Source organism: Callithrix jacchus, chromosome 9, assembly GCF_049354715.1.
Source record: "Callithrix jacchus isolate 240 chromosome 9, calJac240_pri, whole genome shotgun sequence".
NCBI classification, from domain to species: Eukaryota; Metazoa; Chordata; class Mammalia; order Primates; family Cebidae; genus Callithrix; species Callithrix jacchus.
The window spans coordinates 130,527,501-130,541,833 of NC_133510.1; the positions used below are offsets into that span (position 1 = coordinate 130,527,501).

Genomic DNA, 14,333 nt, shown 5'->3' on the forward strand with positions numbered 1-14,333 from the left:
GCGAAACTCCGTCTCAAAAAAAAAAAAAATCCATCCTCTTAGTTGATACTTTGATACTTCAATTTAAGGAGTTGCTTTTGATATCAGGAGACAGAGGAAGCATAACTGAAGTTTAGGGAGTTACTGAACTCAGTGATTTAGACAGTAACGTTCAGGGTTCTCACTGATGCCCAGAGCTGATGTAATTTCTACATGTATTTGTTAGGATAAATTTTGGAAATTATTTTTGAAGGGACATAATCCCAAAGAGAGAGAGAGGAAAGAGTGACTTACTACTAATTTCAGGAAAATGAACACCGGCTCTGCTCAGACACCTAAGGTCAGATAAACACTGGCCTTAAATCTGCTCTCTCTTCTGTCCAGGGTATTTGACCCCTGACCTCCCTAGGACCACTTCCGGCTGGAGCTGACCCCACCCCCAGCTCCCCAGATGCATTCAGGGACCCAAGCCAGCAGCCAATCAGCACCTGGCATTCCTTGGGCCCCAGTGATTGGTTCACGGTCCAGCACATGACTGCAGCTGGACCAATCAGATAGAGCTTCCTGTAGCTGGGAAAGCACGGCCTCCCTGACCCGAAGCCCTCCATGGACCCCGGGTCTGATGCTCTCAGTGGCCTCTGGCTTGGATGTGACTTCCTCCCATCAAGAAGCAGGAGCCCAGAATGGCTGGCAATGCTGGATTCGAACTTAGGGCCATGGGTTCCCAGCCCTTTCCAAAGGCTTCTTTCTCACACGTGGAGCCGCCCACAGGTTCCCGTCTCATCTAATTTGCAGGTGGACCCGGGAACAAGGACTGGCTGAATTCAGCCACGGCCTCATTGAACGTGGAGCCGTCATTCAGGACGCGGGTCTCAATCGGAGACGAAGCCAGCCTTCCTGTGCGTGGCAGAGCCGGAGCCCCGGTCTGCAGAAGTGACTCCAGCAATTTCCTCTCCAACGACACGGGCCACTCTCCTCCCTACCCTGAAAGTAATCGGAACTCGGCTTCAGAGCCACCATGCCGTTCACACCACCTTCATGTCAAGGGGGTCACAGCATCCCCATCACACAGAGGAGGAAGCTGAGGCCAGGAGGGCGTCTGGCCGGCTCAAGGTTACAAAATCCTGCATCTTCTCTATTCTAGGTAAATATTTATGTTGGGGAATTATTATTATTATTATTTCTCTTAAGAAGTCAGATGTACTCTGTTTCCCAACATGCCCTAGAGCACTGTAGGAAAGGGGGCAAACTTTAGAATCATTCTTGACCTAGAATTCTGGGCCTACCACTAAGCAGGTGACCTTGTGTGGGATGTCATTTTATTATTTGAAAGCAGAGCTTATATTCTTACATTAGTGTGAGGATCAAATGCCACAAACACACTATCTGTTACTATATGTAAACTCAAACACGCTATCTTCATCCTTCTTCTGAGCCTTAGCATTTGCAATTCCCTCTGCCTGGTGCCCTCTACTCCCAGGTCCCCTGTTTGTACAGGTTTCAGCACCGACACCACTTCCTCTGACAGGTCTTCCCAGACCCCCTCTCTAGAGTCCTTTGGCCCACTCACACCCAACCCTCTCTCTACTCCCTTACCTCCTATCTTTCCTTCATGACATCTGTCCCCATCTCATTATCAGACTTAAACCACATCGATTTTTCTGCCTGATTGTCTCCTCCCCACTAGAATGTCAGCTCTGTGCAGTCAGGGTCGGTTCCTTCCTCCCACCTCCCATTCACCACCGTATGCCTAGGACCTAGATGCAGAGCAAAGATTGATTGAAAGCATGAATTCAGGAGCTAGTGCAATGACTGAATGAACTGCTTAGCACGGTGCCTGGCCTCGTCAACAAGTGGTAATAGTCTTTATAAGTAATAATACTACTTTGCCTCTTCCTCAGAGGAAGAGGTCTTAGTCCTGATAAAATATACAGGGACCCACTTATGTTAATTGTTCCTGTTAACCCACAATGTCTCTGCAGCAGTAGGCAGCCCTGGCCTGTACATGAGAAGTTAGCAGTGCTCCCTAAACTCAGCTCCCTCTTGGCAGGTAATCCGCAAGCTTCCTAAGGACCTTTGCATGAGCGGGGCACTTGGGAGCACTGGCTTTTCACATCCTGTGCCTAATGACAAAGAGATAGTCCCAAGCTTCTCAGGACCCTCTTGCCTTGCAGCTAGCAGCTGCATATTCCAAACTAACCCTGGGTAAGCACCATCATCCACCATTCCACAGTGCTGTTTAGGACCTGGGTAGGGCCAGCATGCGTCTTTTGTGTGCATCATCTGACATTGCTGATAAGGGCATCATTCTCTAATGCAGCTCTCTGCTGCGCCTTGTGCTTAGGGAAGTGAATTTCACAGCCAGGGCTGTGGCTGGCTTTCTTGTAAATAGGCAGATCCAGGCTCTGTGCCATTTGTGGTCCTGAGAAACCACGACAGTGACCAGTCTATATTCTCTGGTCTCAGACCCGAGTTAACTGACAGGATTTAGAAAGCCCAGATATTCACAAAAGAGCAGATATTATTTTAAGTGGGCCTGCCAAAGTATCCTTGTTTTCACTAACTACTATTAATGTAAAAAGAGCCTGAATTTTGTATCAAACTGTCAGTCCTCACTCTTTGGTCTCCCTGCTTCGGCACACATCAGAACCAGCAAGCAAAAGAGCCTGTGCACTGCTTCTCATGGTGCTGGCATGAAGCTTGAACCACATATGTCCTGGTAACACAAGGAAGCCCTACCCTAACCACAGTGTAACCCAAGCTGGTCATCTGTCTCTGCTATCCCAGGACATTTATGCAGCTGTTTGTAAACCTGTCCTGATCTCCCCAGAAGACTTTGTCATGTCATAAATCTCGTGATGCCTTCTTGCTCTGTGTATATTGGTGCAGGTGGCAGGAGGTGGGGGTACAAGGAGCATCATTGCCTTAATTTGTATTTGTTATGATAAATTTTGGAAATTGTTTCTGAAGGGTCCTAACCCCAGAGAGAGAGAGAGGAAAGAATGACTTATTACTGATTTCACGAAGATGAACGACTCAGCTACGCAGGCGGCTGAGACAGAAGAATTGTTCGAACAGATGTTAAAAGTGAAGCAGTGAAACTTAACTTTCTGGGAAAAGTTAACAAAAACTGTAAAAGTTTCACTGTTGGGTCCAACGGCTACTATTTGTCTGTTAAAAAGGGAATACTGGGAAATATTAGAATTATTAAATACACAGTAGAATCCAAAGGAGTCTCTGTTCTTTACTAATCATAAAGGTTGAAAGATAAAGTTTTCTCTCTACATGCTTCAGTTTTATTTAACACAGGGCTGTGCACTGTGTAAAACCATAGTTCCTTCTGGGATGATTGTCCTCAACCCAGGGAAACCCTCAGGATTCACAGCTTTCCTTCTAAGACCCCACCAGACCTGAACTATCCATCCTCTGGAGCAGTGTTCCTCTCAATGTTCAGAGCTTCCCCTGCACCCCCTCAGACCTGCGCATACCCCACTCTGCTCTCACGACACCCAGACTGGCCTGGTAGCCATTGCACTACTGCAATAACCAGAATTGCACTCCTATCGTCAAGTGTGTTCTTGGTTGCTTCACGTCAGCCTTCCGTTAGATCATCGGGTCAGGGCTCTTTGTTCCTTTTGCTCTCCATTTCATTCTGCAGCCCAGCCCTGGGACTAGCGTCTACTAGATGCTCATTTAACATTCATGAAATGTTGTTGAATGAGTGACTGTTCTGGGCCACTGCAGGAAATAATACATTTCCTGAAAGGTATTTAGTGCAGAAAAGATGCACTCTTTAGGGACTGAGGAGTTTGGCTTTTCACATCCTGTGCCCTAACGACATGGAGATAGTCCCTAAAGAGCCCGAGCAAATTAGAAAATGGTGCCTTTTCTATACGTCACAAACTTGTCATTATATATCAATTTGGGTAAAACAAGACACTTTCTTGCCATCTTTTGAACAGCTGTCCTACTAAATTCATAAACCTACCATGTCTAGGGTGTGAATTACGTTGCCTTAAACACGTCCATGGGCAGTGCACAACCTGCTCAACCTTACTCAGCAGTCCTGAGCGTGTTCAGAGATGCTCAGGCTGGGAGGCCACTCACTCAGGACAGAACCTGATCCTCCTGCAGCCAGGCTGGATGGCCCTGTGCCCCTCCACTGACGTCTCCTGGAGGAGTGTGCTCATGAGTCCCCAGGACATCCCCATGTGGCTTTATCTACTGAGACACTGTAGATTCTAAAGCTGTAAATGGATTTCAAATACAATCACACAAAGTAACTGCTGAGCTAGAAGTTCATCTACATCTTGGGGTTAACCCATCATCCAAAAAGGAGACGCAGCAAATCTTTTAGAGAAACAAGACAGTGACATTCTGGGAAAAGTGAACTGAGCAAAGGTGAGAGAAGGCATGGGGAGGGGCCCAGGAGTGTGATGAGGTGGCTTTTGCAAGGCGACTTTTGGTGGGATTGCATCATCCAGTGACTCTCTGGGGGTCAGAACTCTGCTTTGTCTAGACCACAGCTCCAAATTACGCTGCCCCCACAATGTGACTAGACACATAGCAAGGCTGAGGCAGCTCCACCTTTGCCCTCCCCAAAGCTCGGACCATAGAGGAGCCCCCTCTTTGTCTCTCCTGAGAAAATGTGCAGTCACTCATGGAGACCCGTGAGCCTCTAGGGACCCAATAATCTGCGTTAGTCCAGGAGAAAAACACAAGCAGGTGACTTTCTTCATCTGCATTTTTGCCAGGAGTTTAGAGTCAGCTACAAATAACACAGTGCTGTTATCTAATATGGTGTCCATTATTTTTTTTTTCCTCATTTTTACCTGAGGAGTAAATTATACAGGTTATTTTATCAGGTGAAGTTTTAAAAGAGCTTTGGTGTTAATATATAATACAAAGTGACAGGCTCTATTACTGCAAGGAAGTGAAGAGAAAATTGGAAGTTTACTTCTTACAGAGGGACCTGGAGGCCCATAGAAAAACAAAGGAAGCATTTTCTGTTCTTGACAGATAAAGCATTTCTCTCATTTGAAGATGCAGACCTCACAGTCACAAACTGAACTGTGGCCATTCATTAAGAAGTCATATACAGACACAACGCAGGTTTGAATATGATTTTCTAAATCCAGATGTTTCCTGAAAAAAATGCTTCCACAATGCAATATCCAACATGAATTCTACATTTTTAATCATAGAATACTTTCGTAAACCCCATTTGGAAATTTTAAATAACTCAGTTCATTGAATAATTATGTCAGTCCTGTGGATCAGGAGGGTAAAAGGAACCAGTAGAGACTACTTAATTTAGCAAATATCTTGACAAGCTGTAGCATCTCTGTTGCAACTACTAAACTCTGTTGTAGCTGAAAGAGTTTTTATGTGGACAATACATAAAAAAAGAGACGCGGCCAAGGTGCAGGTATTTGTCCATTTTCACACTGCCGTAAAGAATATTATCTGAGACAAGGTATTATAAAGGAAAGAGGTTTAATTGACTCACAGTTCCACATGGCTGTGGAGGCCTCAGGAAGCTTACAATCTGGTGGAGGGCAAAGGGAAAGCAGACATCTTCTTCACAAGGCAGCAGGAGAGGAGTGAGTGAAGGAGGAACTGTCGAACACTTACAAAATAATCAGATCTCACGAGAACTCACCCACTATCATGAGAACAGCATGTGGGAACCACCCCGATGAACCAATCACCTCCCTCCCTCAACACATGGGGATTACAGGTCCCTTCCTTGACACGTGAGGATTACAATTTGAGATGAGATTTCAGCAGGAAGGCAGAGCCAAACCGTATCAGTCCAATAACACTTGATTCACAGAAACATGGTGGACCCATGTTTGATTCACAGAAACATGGTGGACCCAGATTTGGCCCACGGGCTTTAGTTTTCTGGTCTTGGCCATAGTTGACTGTCCCTCCAACCCTGCCTGAATCAATTCTCCTGTAAGATTTGTGGTCTCCATTAATTGCAGCTCCATGCTTTCTGTTTCTGAAAGAAAAAAAAAAAATCTTGATTTCTCATTCTCTTACACCTAAGATGATATCCATCAGCAAACCTCATCTCCACCTTCATTATTTAGAATCTGAACACTTCTCACCAGTGCTACCTCCAGAGCTTCCTCCCTGACTGAAGCCCTTGTCGTCTTTGCCTCAATCACTGCCATGCAGGTCCAAGCAGCCCTAGCGTTTCCTCTTGATGCCTTTGCCCGACAGCAGAGTGATCCTGTTAAAACGTCGGTCAGACTCTTCTTCTCACACCATGTCACAGACATAGTCAAAGGCTTTACAGAAGTGGAGCCCATAATGTGGTTTCCCGTGTTCAGCATAGTCTCCCCCTTCTCCCCCTTCTCTCCCCTTGGTCTCACTGGTCTTCCTGCTGTTCCTGTAACACACCAGACACATTCCTGCCTCAGGACCTTGGCACATGTCGTACCCTCTACTGGAGAGCTCGTTCTCCAGGTTGTGGCAGAGGTTGTTTAACCGTTTCTTTAGATTTTTCATTGACCTTCTCTGGGCAACTTTCCTGAAAAATGAATCTTTACACATCAAAATATTATTTCATGCTTCTCTGCTATATTTTACTCCTTAGCAACTTGTCTAACAGTCTACATATTTTATTTATAGATTGGGGCTACTGTCTTTCTATACAGAGCCAGAGATTTCTGCTCATTTTTGTTCTATATCCCCAGTTCCTATGATAGATGAGGTATCCCACTGATAGGTGTTGAATGAATGGACGAACGAGTGAACAATATTGTTAACTCTGCAGACAGGGTACTGAAGATCCAGGTGATTTTTATACATATGGCTAAGCACACTTAGATCTTCACAAGCAAAACTAATGAACGTTAAAATGGCATACCATGTTTTACTTACTGAGCTAGTAAAGACTTATTTTTTATAAAGTAATATCCTATGTCAGGAAGGGTATAGTGAAAGGAACATTTTCTATACTGTCTATTTCAAAGACAATTAAAAGAGTCTTGCTCCAGAAAACTTGGTCAGTATTTAGCAACTGTCTTAACATTGCTTATACAAAGTGATCTGGTAATTCACTTTAATAAGCACCCTAAGGAAATAACTGGGGACATGGACAAAAATATGTAAAATGATATTCACTGAAGCTTTGTTAATGATATAAAAAAGGAAATAGTCTAAATACCCAAAAATGGAAGGATTAGCCAAATGATGCATGTCTCAGCTGAATAGTGAGATATCATATGTCATTGAAATCTTATTTAAAAATGTATTAGTAACATGAGAGAAAAGCTTGCCATATATTGTTATAGCAAACTGAAATGGCCTCAGTTCTTCCACCCCAGCATACACCAATGAGCCGTGGCCTCTGCAGGGCTGGATGTACTTTCCACCCCTCTGACTTTCGGCTCAACCCTGTTGATTTGCTTGGAAACTTAACATTTCCAAAGTGACTTGCTTTGGCCTGTGACAGGTAGATAGAGGAGACAGCATGCCTGTCTGAAACCTGGGCTGAAGGAGTCTCATGTTTTTCTGTTGGCCCTCATGTGCTACTGACATCACCCTCAGAGAGACACACAGGCTGAACTGCTGTCTCAGGGGAAGGACATGAGGCATGTGGCAGGAGCCACCCCAGCTGAGCTCCCACCCTCAGAGAGACACACAGGCTGAACTGCTGTCTCAGAAGGACATGAGGTATGTGGCAGGACCCACCCTCAGAGAGACACACAAGCTGAACTGCTGTCTCAGAAGGACATGAGGCATGTGGCAGGAGCCACCCCAGCTGAGCTCCCAGGATGAACTCACCTGAATCATCTGTAGGAAAGATTTCACTAGAAAAAAAAAAAAAAAAGACTGCTGTTTTAAACCCCTGAATTTAAGGGTGTTTTATTACACAATAATAAACTAATACAGCTGTACACTTTAAAAAAGCAACATGTTAAGAATGATAACCATAGCAAACATGCTTTCATCTCGTTGAGGAAAAGATAGATGCAGAGAAGAAACTAGAAATAACTTTGCCAAAAGTTAATTGTGATAATCTCAAGGCAATGAGAAAACAGATACTTAAATTTTTTATTCTTCATAATTTCCCATGTTTAACATAAACATTAGTCCCTTTCACAATCAGGAAAATACAAAACCAGAATTATTTCCCTGCCAGAGTTCGTTTGTGTCATTTGTATGGAAGAGAGGTGGAAGGTATACGGTAGCAAAGCAGTGCTGAAATGGGATCTGGAATTAAAAATCCTGGGGTAGGTTTCCGTCTCCACCCTCCATCTGCCTAGGAGATACTGTTGTGAGTAAGACAGCACTGAAAAGAGCCTAAGGAACCTAACACGGTGACTGTAACGATTATGTGGAAAAACAAACATTTATGCGGAAAGGTCCTTTAATGATGAATCCAGATTTTAACTATATCTCAGGGAAGCAGGAGAATAAGATTTGGAGTCAGAGAACCTAAGGCCAATTTAGGCTGACTTCCTGGAACTGAATCAAAAGGAAAACCCCACCTTTCTATGCCCAAGTAACAGAAGGATCAGAGGCTATACCCTTTGCAACCCGACCCCCATTTCTGTGTTGCAGTTGAAAAATGGAAAGTACCTTTGATTGATCTTCTCCCACAACCAGTCATACTGTCACAGGTCTGGTCTTCATTTGCATAGGGGTGTAACTTTGTAACTTCACTTTAGTCTCTGATTGGTCCCCTCCTGTGACCAATCTAATATTTGCATGGGTTATAACTTTGCAACTTCACTTCAGTCTCTGATTGGTCATCTACTGTGACCAATCAGACTGCTCCCAGGTGAATTCTTCATTTACATAGGGTGTAACTAAGTAATCAATGGGAAACCTCCAGAGGGTATTTAAACCCCAGAAAATTCTGTAACCAGGGCTCATGAGCCACTTGCTGGAGCCTGCTCCCACTCCACAGGGTAAATCTTTGCTTTTATTGCTTCATTCTTTTATTGCTTTGTTTGTGCATTTTGTGCAATTGTTTGTTTAAACTGCCAAGAACCTGAACGACTTTTATTGAGTATTTCAAGTGATTCTCACATAAGTTGTCACTGTACTTCACAGTAATATCAGCGTGAGGTCCAGTGTCAACTTCTGTCAGAATCACTTGAAATACCTTATTAAATGCTGGCTCCTGTTCACCTCCCTTCACCAAATCAGTGTGGTAGGGAAGCATGGGAGTCCACATTTTAAATGAAGTTCCCAGGTGTTTCTTTATCCCACTAAAGTATGAAAACCATCAGTCTAAATCATCAACTATTTATAAAGTATCTGTATTACTTAAGTCCAGCTTTAAAAACATCATTCTTTGATTCATTAAAAATATAACTTACAAATGGCATTGGTAAATATGTTTAAATACAACAGATAATAAGAATTCATAGTGGGAAAATGCATATATCTGGAGAATGCATTCATATGTGTTCATAACAATCAGGCTCCACTCAGAGCACAGAAATTACACCACTAACTTGAACATTAAGCTTTTAATATAAAAATTATCCATTAAGAGGGATGAAAACTCTTCAGTATATAAGGGGACTTCAGAAAGTTTGTGGAAAACAAAATTAAAAGATATAAGTAAATATAAACCGTATTTCTTAGCATAAACTCCATCAAGTTGAAGACACTTTTGTGAGTGGTGATGTCAGGTATTTGGTCCATCCCTGTAGAACTGAGGGTCCTGGAAATGTTACCATGTCAATGCAGTCTTTTTACATTATGAACTGAAGAAATGCAGGTAAATAGGTGCCCTTTAAATATAAATTTATTTCTTAAGAAGAAGTCAGAACAAACCAATCAGGATTGTAAGGTAGATACCTAATGGTTTCCTGTGGAAACGCTTGCAAAATTGCCATTTTCCTTATTTTTTTTTAATTTTGATTATTATTTTTCTCTTTTATTGAGGCAAGTTCTCCCTCTGTCGTCCAGTTTGGAGTGCAGTGGCACAATCAGCTCATTGCAGCCTCAAACTCCTGGGCTCAAGCAATCCTTTCATGTTAGCCTCTCAAGTAGCCACTCGAGTAGGACTATAGATACTTGCCACCATATCCAGCTAAGGTATATTATTATTATTATTATTGCATTATAGAGATGGGATCTCACAACGATGCTCAGGCCAGTCTCAAACTCCTGGGCTCAAGCAATCCTCCCACCTAGATTTGCCAAAGTGTTGGGATTCCAGATGTGAGCCACCATGCTCAGCTGCAAAATTGCCCTTATTTGAGGAGAGGAACGACCAGGAGCTTTGTATTATGATAGTGGAGAAGATTGAAGCTTACCCGGGTGTTCTTCTGCCAAAGCCTTGGCAACCTTTCTCAAAACACTCTCGTAATAAGCAGCGGTCATTCTTTGGCCCTCCTGAAAGTCAACAAGCAGAATGCCTTCAGCATTCCAAAAAACTGCTGCCATGACCTTTGCTCTTGACCAGTCCACTCTGCTGTGACTGGACCTCTTCCACCTCTTGGCGGCCATTGCTTCGATCGTGCTTTGTCTTCAGGATAGCGCCAGCAAAGCCATGTTTCATCTCCTGTTACAGTTCTTCAGCGCAGTGCTTCAGGACCTTGATCGCACTTTTTGAAATTTCCAAGGAATGAAAGCTTTGCTCTTCTCTGCGGTTGATCTGGGTGCAATGGTTTTGATATCCACTGCTTGGAAAGTTTGCTCAGCTTTTATCATGAGCCTGAATTGTGTCAGCTGAACCACTTGAGATGTCTACAGAGTTGGCTATTGTTTGTGCTGTTCATCATCAGTCCTTCTCTTTCTTTTGTCTTTTTTCGCAGAAAATATCTTTCTTTCTTTCAAGTACAGGTTTGTTGCCTAGGTGTTCAAGTACCATGGCTGTTTGCTGCATCCGTCATCATCCTGTCATCTACATTAGGTGTTTCTCCTAATGCTGTCCCTCCCCTACCCCCTCACCACCTGCTATCCCTCCCCTAGACCCCACCCCCAACAGGCCCTGGTGTGTAATGTTCCCCTCCCTGTGTCCAAGTGTTCTCATTATTCAATACCCACTTATGAGTCAGGACATGTTGTGTTTGGCTTTCTATTGTGTCAGTTTTCTGAGAATGATGGTTTCCAGCTTTATGCATGTCCCTGCAAAGGACATGAGCTCTTCCTTTTTCATGGTGGCATAGTATTCCATGGTGTATATGTGCCATGTTTTCTTTATCTAGTCTATCACTGATGGGCATTTGGGTTGGTTCCAGGTCTTTGCTATTCTGAAGAGCCACAATGAACATATGTGTGCATGTGTCTTTACAATAGAATGATTTATAATCCATTGGGTATATGCCCAATAAGGAATTGCTGGGTCAAATGGTATTTCTAGTTCTAGATCCTTGAGGAATCACCACACTGTCTTCCACAATGGTTGAACTAATTTACACTCCCACCAACAGTGTAAAAGTGTTCCTAATTCTCCACATCCTCTCCAGCATCTGTTGTCTCCTGATTTTTTTAATGATCGCCATTCTAACTGGCGTGAGATGGTATCTCAATGTGGTTTTGATTTGCATCTCTCTGATGACCAGTGATGATGAGCACTTTTTCATATGTTAGTTGGCTGTCCTTTTCAATTAGGGCACAAACAAAAATAACTTTTTTCCTGCAACTTGATGTGGGCTTCATTTTCAACATTGTTTTGTTTATTCTTAAAATGATTTAACCATTTGTAAACTGCTGATTCCTTTTAGGCTTGTTCCTGTAAACATTTTTTAGTGTCAATTATCTCTATTCTTCACCTAAGTTTCACCATAAATTTGATGTTTGTTTTTGCTTCCATTTTAGCAGGATTCATGTTGCACTCACAGGGACTTTTTGTTAAACTGATGTCTTCTTCCTCTTCTTGCTGCTGCTTTAAAATAAATCCTACTCAGTTATGCTATAAAAAGTCAGTATAAGTTTATTCTGATGCAAAAAGTGTTTTGAAATCCATGCATAACTTTTCCATAAATATGCATTTTCCATGAATCTTTGAAGAATTTTTGTACAGGAATAATAAGTGGAAGGAGCAGCTACCACTAGAGAAAGAAGAAGGGCTAAAGAAAAGTACCCAAGAAGTAAAAAACATGAAGAGTACTTTCTCCCAAGCTGAAATTCATTGAGCTAGAGTGGCTGTACCCTGTTATGTGATTCGGAAGTGGGCTTGGCGTCTTGGGCCAGAGCTGGTACCCAGCTAATAAGCGGAACTACCCACCGGTGAGCCAATGAAACACCCTGAACAATGAACACCGCTAGGCCTCTGCAGGCTGCTGGGAGCTATGCCACAGGAACAGAAAGAAGACACTCTAATCAGGAAGAAGAGCCCTTCCTCAGCCGTCCCTTTCACTATCTAACACCCCCACTGGAAAAGGTCAATATTGCATCAACTGACAAATGAGAAATGTTTACAGAGTCCAGCTCCAAGACCACAAAGAAGGGAGGTCAGGGTGGAGTTGGAGCTGACAGACAACAAACAGAATTGACACATTACTTTTTCCGGAAAGTTCAAGATCTGTGTTCAAAATTTCCTGTCATACCTTACAACACTATGTATGGTGTTAATTTTATCTTGGTTATTCTGCATGTCCTAAATCTGTTATCAATGGATCAGTACTATTTGAAAAGATGTACTGAATAATTATGATCACTCAGTTTAGCAAGACCTCAATTTTCAAGGGAGCCAGTGAAAACATAGAAGATAACATATTTGTGTTTTCCGATAACTTATTCAGGTTTTTAGATCAAGATAATAATCAACCATATCTAAAATATTTAAATGTCTTTGTGCTTGATTCTCATGGACAGGGAGAGCTGAACTTCACTTTTGGAAAGGCGAATACTTGCATGTTTTCTACTTTATCTCCGTAATAAAACAGGAAAAAATGCAATTACTTCCTTCCAGTGATAAAATAAATGAGCACATTTATGAAAAGCTCCTCAACTCACATAACAGATTGTGAAAGGAAGGGTGGTTTTCTGAGCCTTCAGAGATACAGAGTCACTGAGAAGCATTAGTCTTAATTAATAACAGAGATTAAACTTAAACATGCTTAGCAGCTGTTCCAATATACATCTGTGTTATCACAACAAGCATACTTAATCTCTACAGTGATAAGCAATATGTAACAACAGTTGTCAAAAATCTGTTTGATGATGTGACATTTACATATGTAGTTGGTATTAAATGCTTTATTTTAGAAAATTCCTTGGGGCTAATTATTATTGTTGCCTAATGGGAAGTTTAAATGGGATCTTCAGTGATAACAATTGTAACCAGTCATCAGTGCTTTATGTCTCAACGAATGATGCCATCCAGAGAACAGGAATTGGGACGTACAGAGAAACTGAAATCCAGGGGTAACAAAAGAAAAACAGGAAATCACAGAAATGCAAGAGGGCATCAAATCATAATCTAAATTCTGCTCCAGGCCTTGCTTAAATAATAATATACAAAGGCGTAGGGAAGACCAGTAAAAATTCAGGGAAAAAAGTAGCAAAAAAATTGAGGCAGATTTCATAGTTTGAGTCTAGGCAAGTTAACTGTCAACTAAAACAAAAGTAAATTTAAAAGTTAACAATCCACAGACAAACAAAAGGTATTCTACTGTTGCTACATTTTGTTGTCTACAAAGTTCTTTTTTTTTTTCCAATCAAAAAGTAGGAGATATTTTAAAAGACAGAACAGTGTGGGCCATAATTCGGAAAGTAGGAGTGAACAGACAAGGGTCCTGCCTGATCCCAGATGCTGAAGTTAGCAGACATGGATTTACAGAAGCTGTTATAAATATATATGAATAATTAAGGAAAAAAAAGTGTTCAAAGAAATAAATGAAAATATTGTATCTATGTGAGAAAGTAATTGCAACAGAGAAATGGCTACTACAAAAATATAAATTGTAGAGTTAAAAAAGCAAAATAATAAAAATTAAAAATTTACTATGTTGACTTACCAACACATTGAAATGTCAAAAGTATATATCAATAAAGTTGAATATACCTTAAGAAAAAAAATTAAATCTGAAGAATAAAGAGAAAAATATTAAAGATAAATTGGCAAGACTTCTTGGATCTTTGAGACAATACCAAATGGCCTGACATCCATGTAATTCATTCCAGGCAAAATGAAGACCAGAAGAGAGAAAGAGACAAGGAAAGGAAAATGAAATAGAGAAATAACAGTCAAAACTCACTAAATTTGGAGAAAGAGTTAACTTCTGTGTCTAAGAAGTGCAACGAACCCCAAGTAGTTTAAACACAAGCAAATCACATCAAGGCGCATCATAGTCAAACTTCAGAGCACCAAAGTAAAAGAGAAAATAGTGAATTCAGCCAAAAAAAAGTAAGTATTAAGACATATGACA

At 41.8% G+C, this 14,333-nt stretch overlaps 1 protein-coding gene across 3 annotated transcripts in view; it reads right to left on the bottom strand.

The window, feature by feature from the left end:
- LOC118144390 (transmembrane protein 132B-like) overlaps window positions 1–14,333 on the bottom strand; it is a 75,237-nt gene that overhangs the window by 6,580 nt on the left and 54,324 nt on the right. Inside the window, exons 3-4 of one of the 3 annotated variants that reach the window (XR_004729189.3) lie at window positions 7,780–7,805; window positions 5,462–5,986 (exon numbers count right to left, since the gene is read on the bottom strand). The exons of 1 other annotated variant lie outside the window; for it this stretch is intronic. Coding sequence is in view for 1 of the 2 variants with exons in the window: in XM_078338141.1 (XP_078194267.1) it covers window positions 5,960–5,986 (27 nt within the window). In the remaining variant the exon portion in view is untranslated. Of the gene's footprint in view, window positions 1–5,461; window positions 5,987–7,779; window positions 7,806–14,333 lie in introns of those variants that run through there. One more of the 3 variants, XM_078338141.1, reaches the window with a different exon arrangement.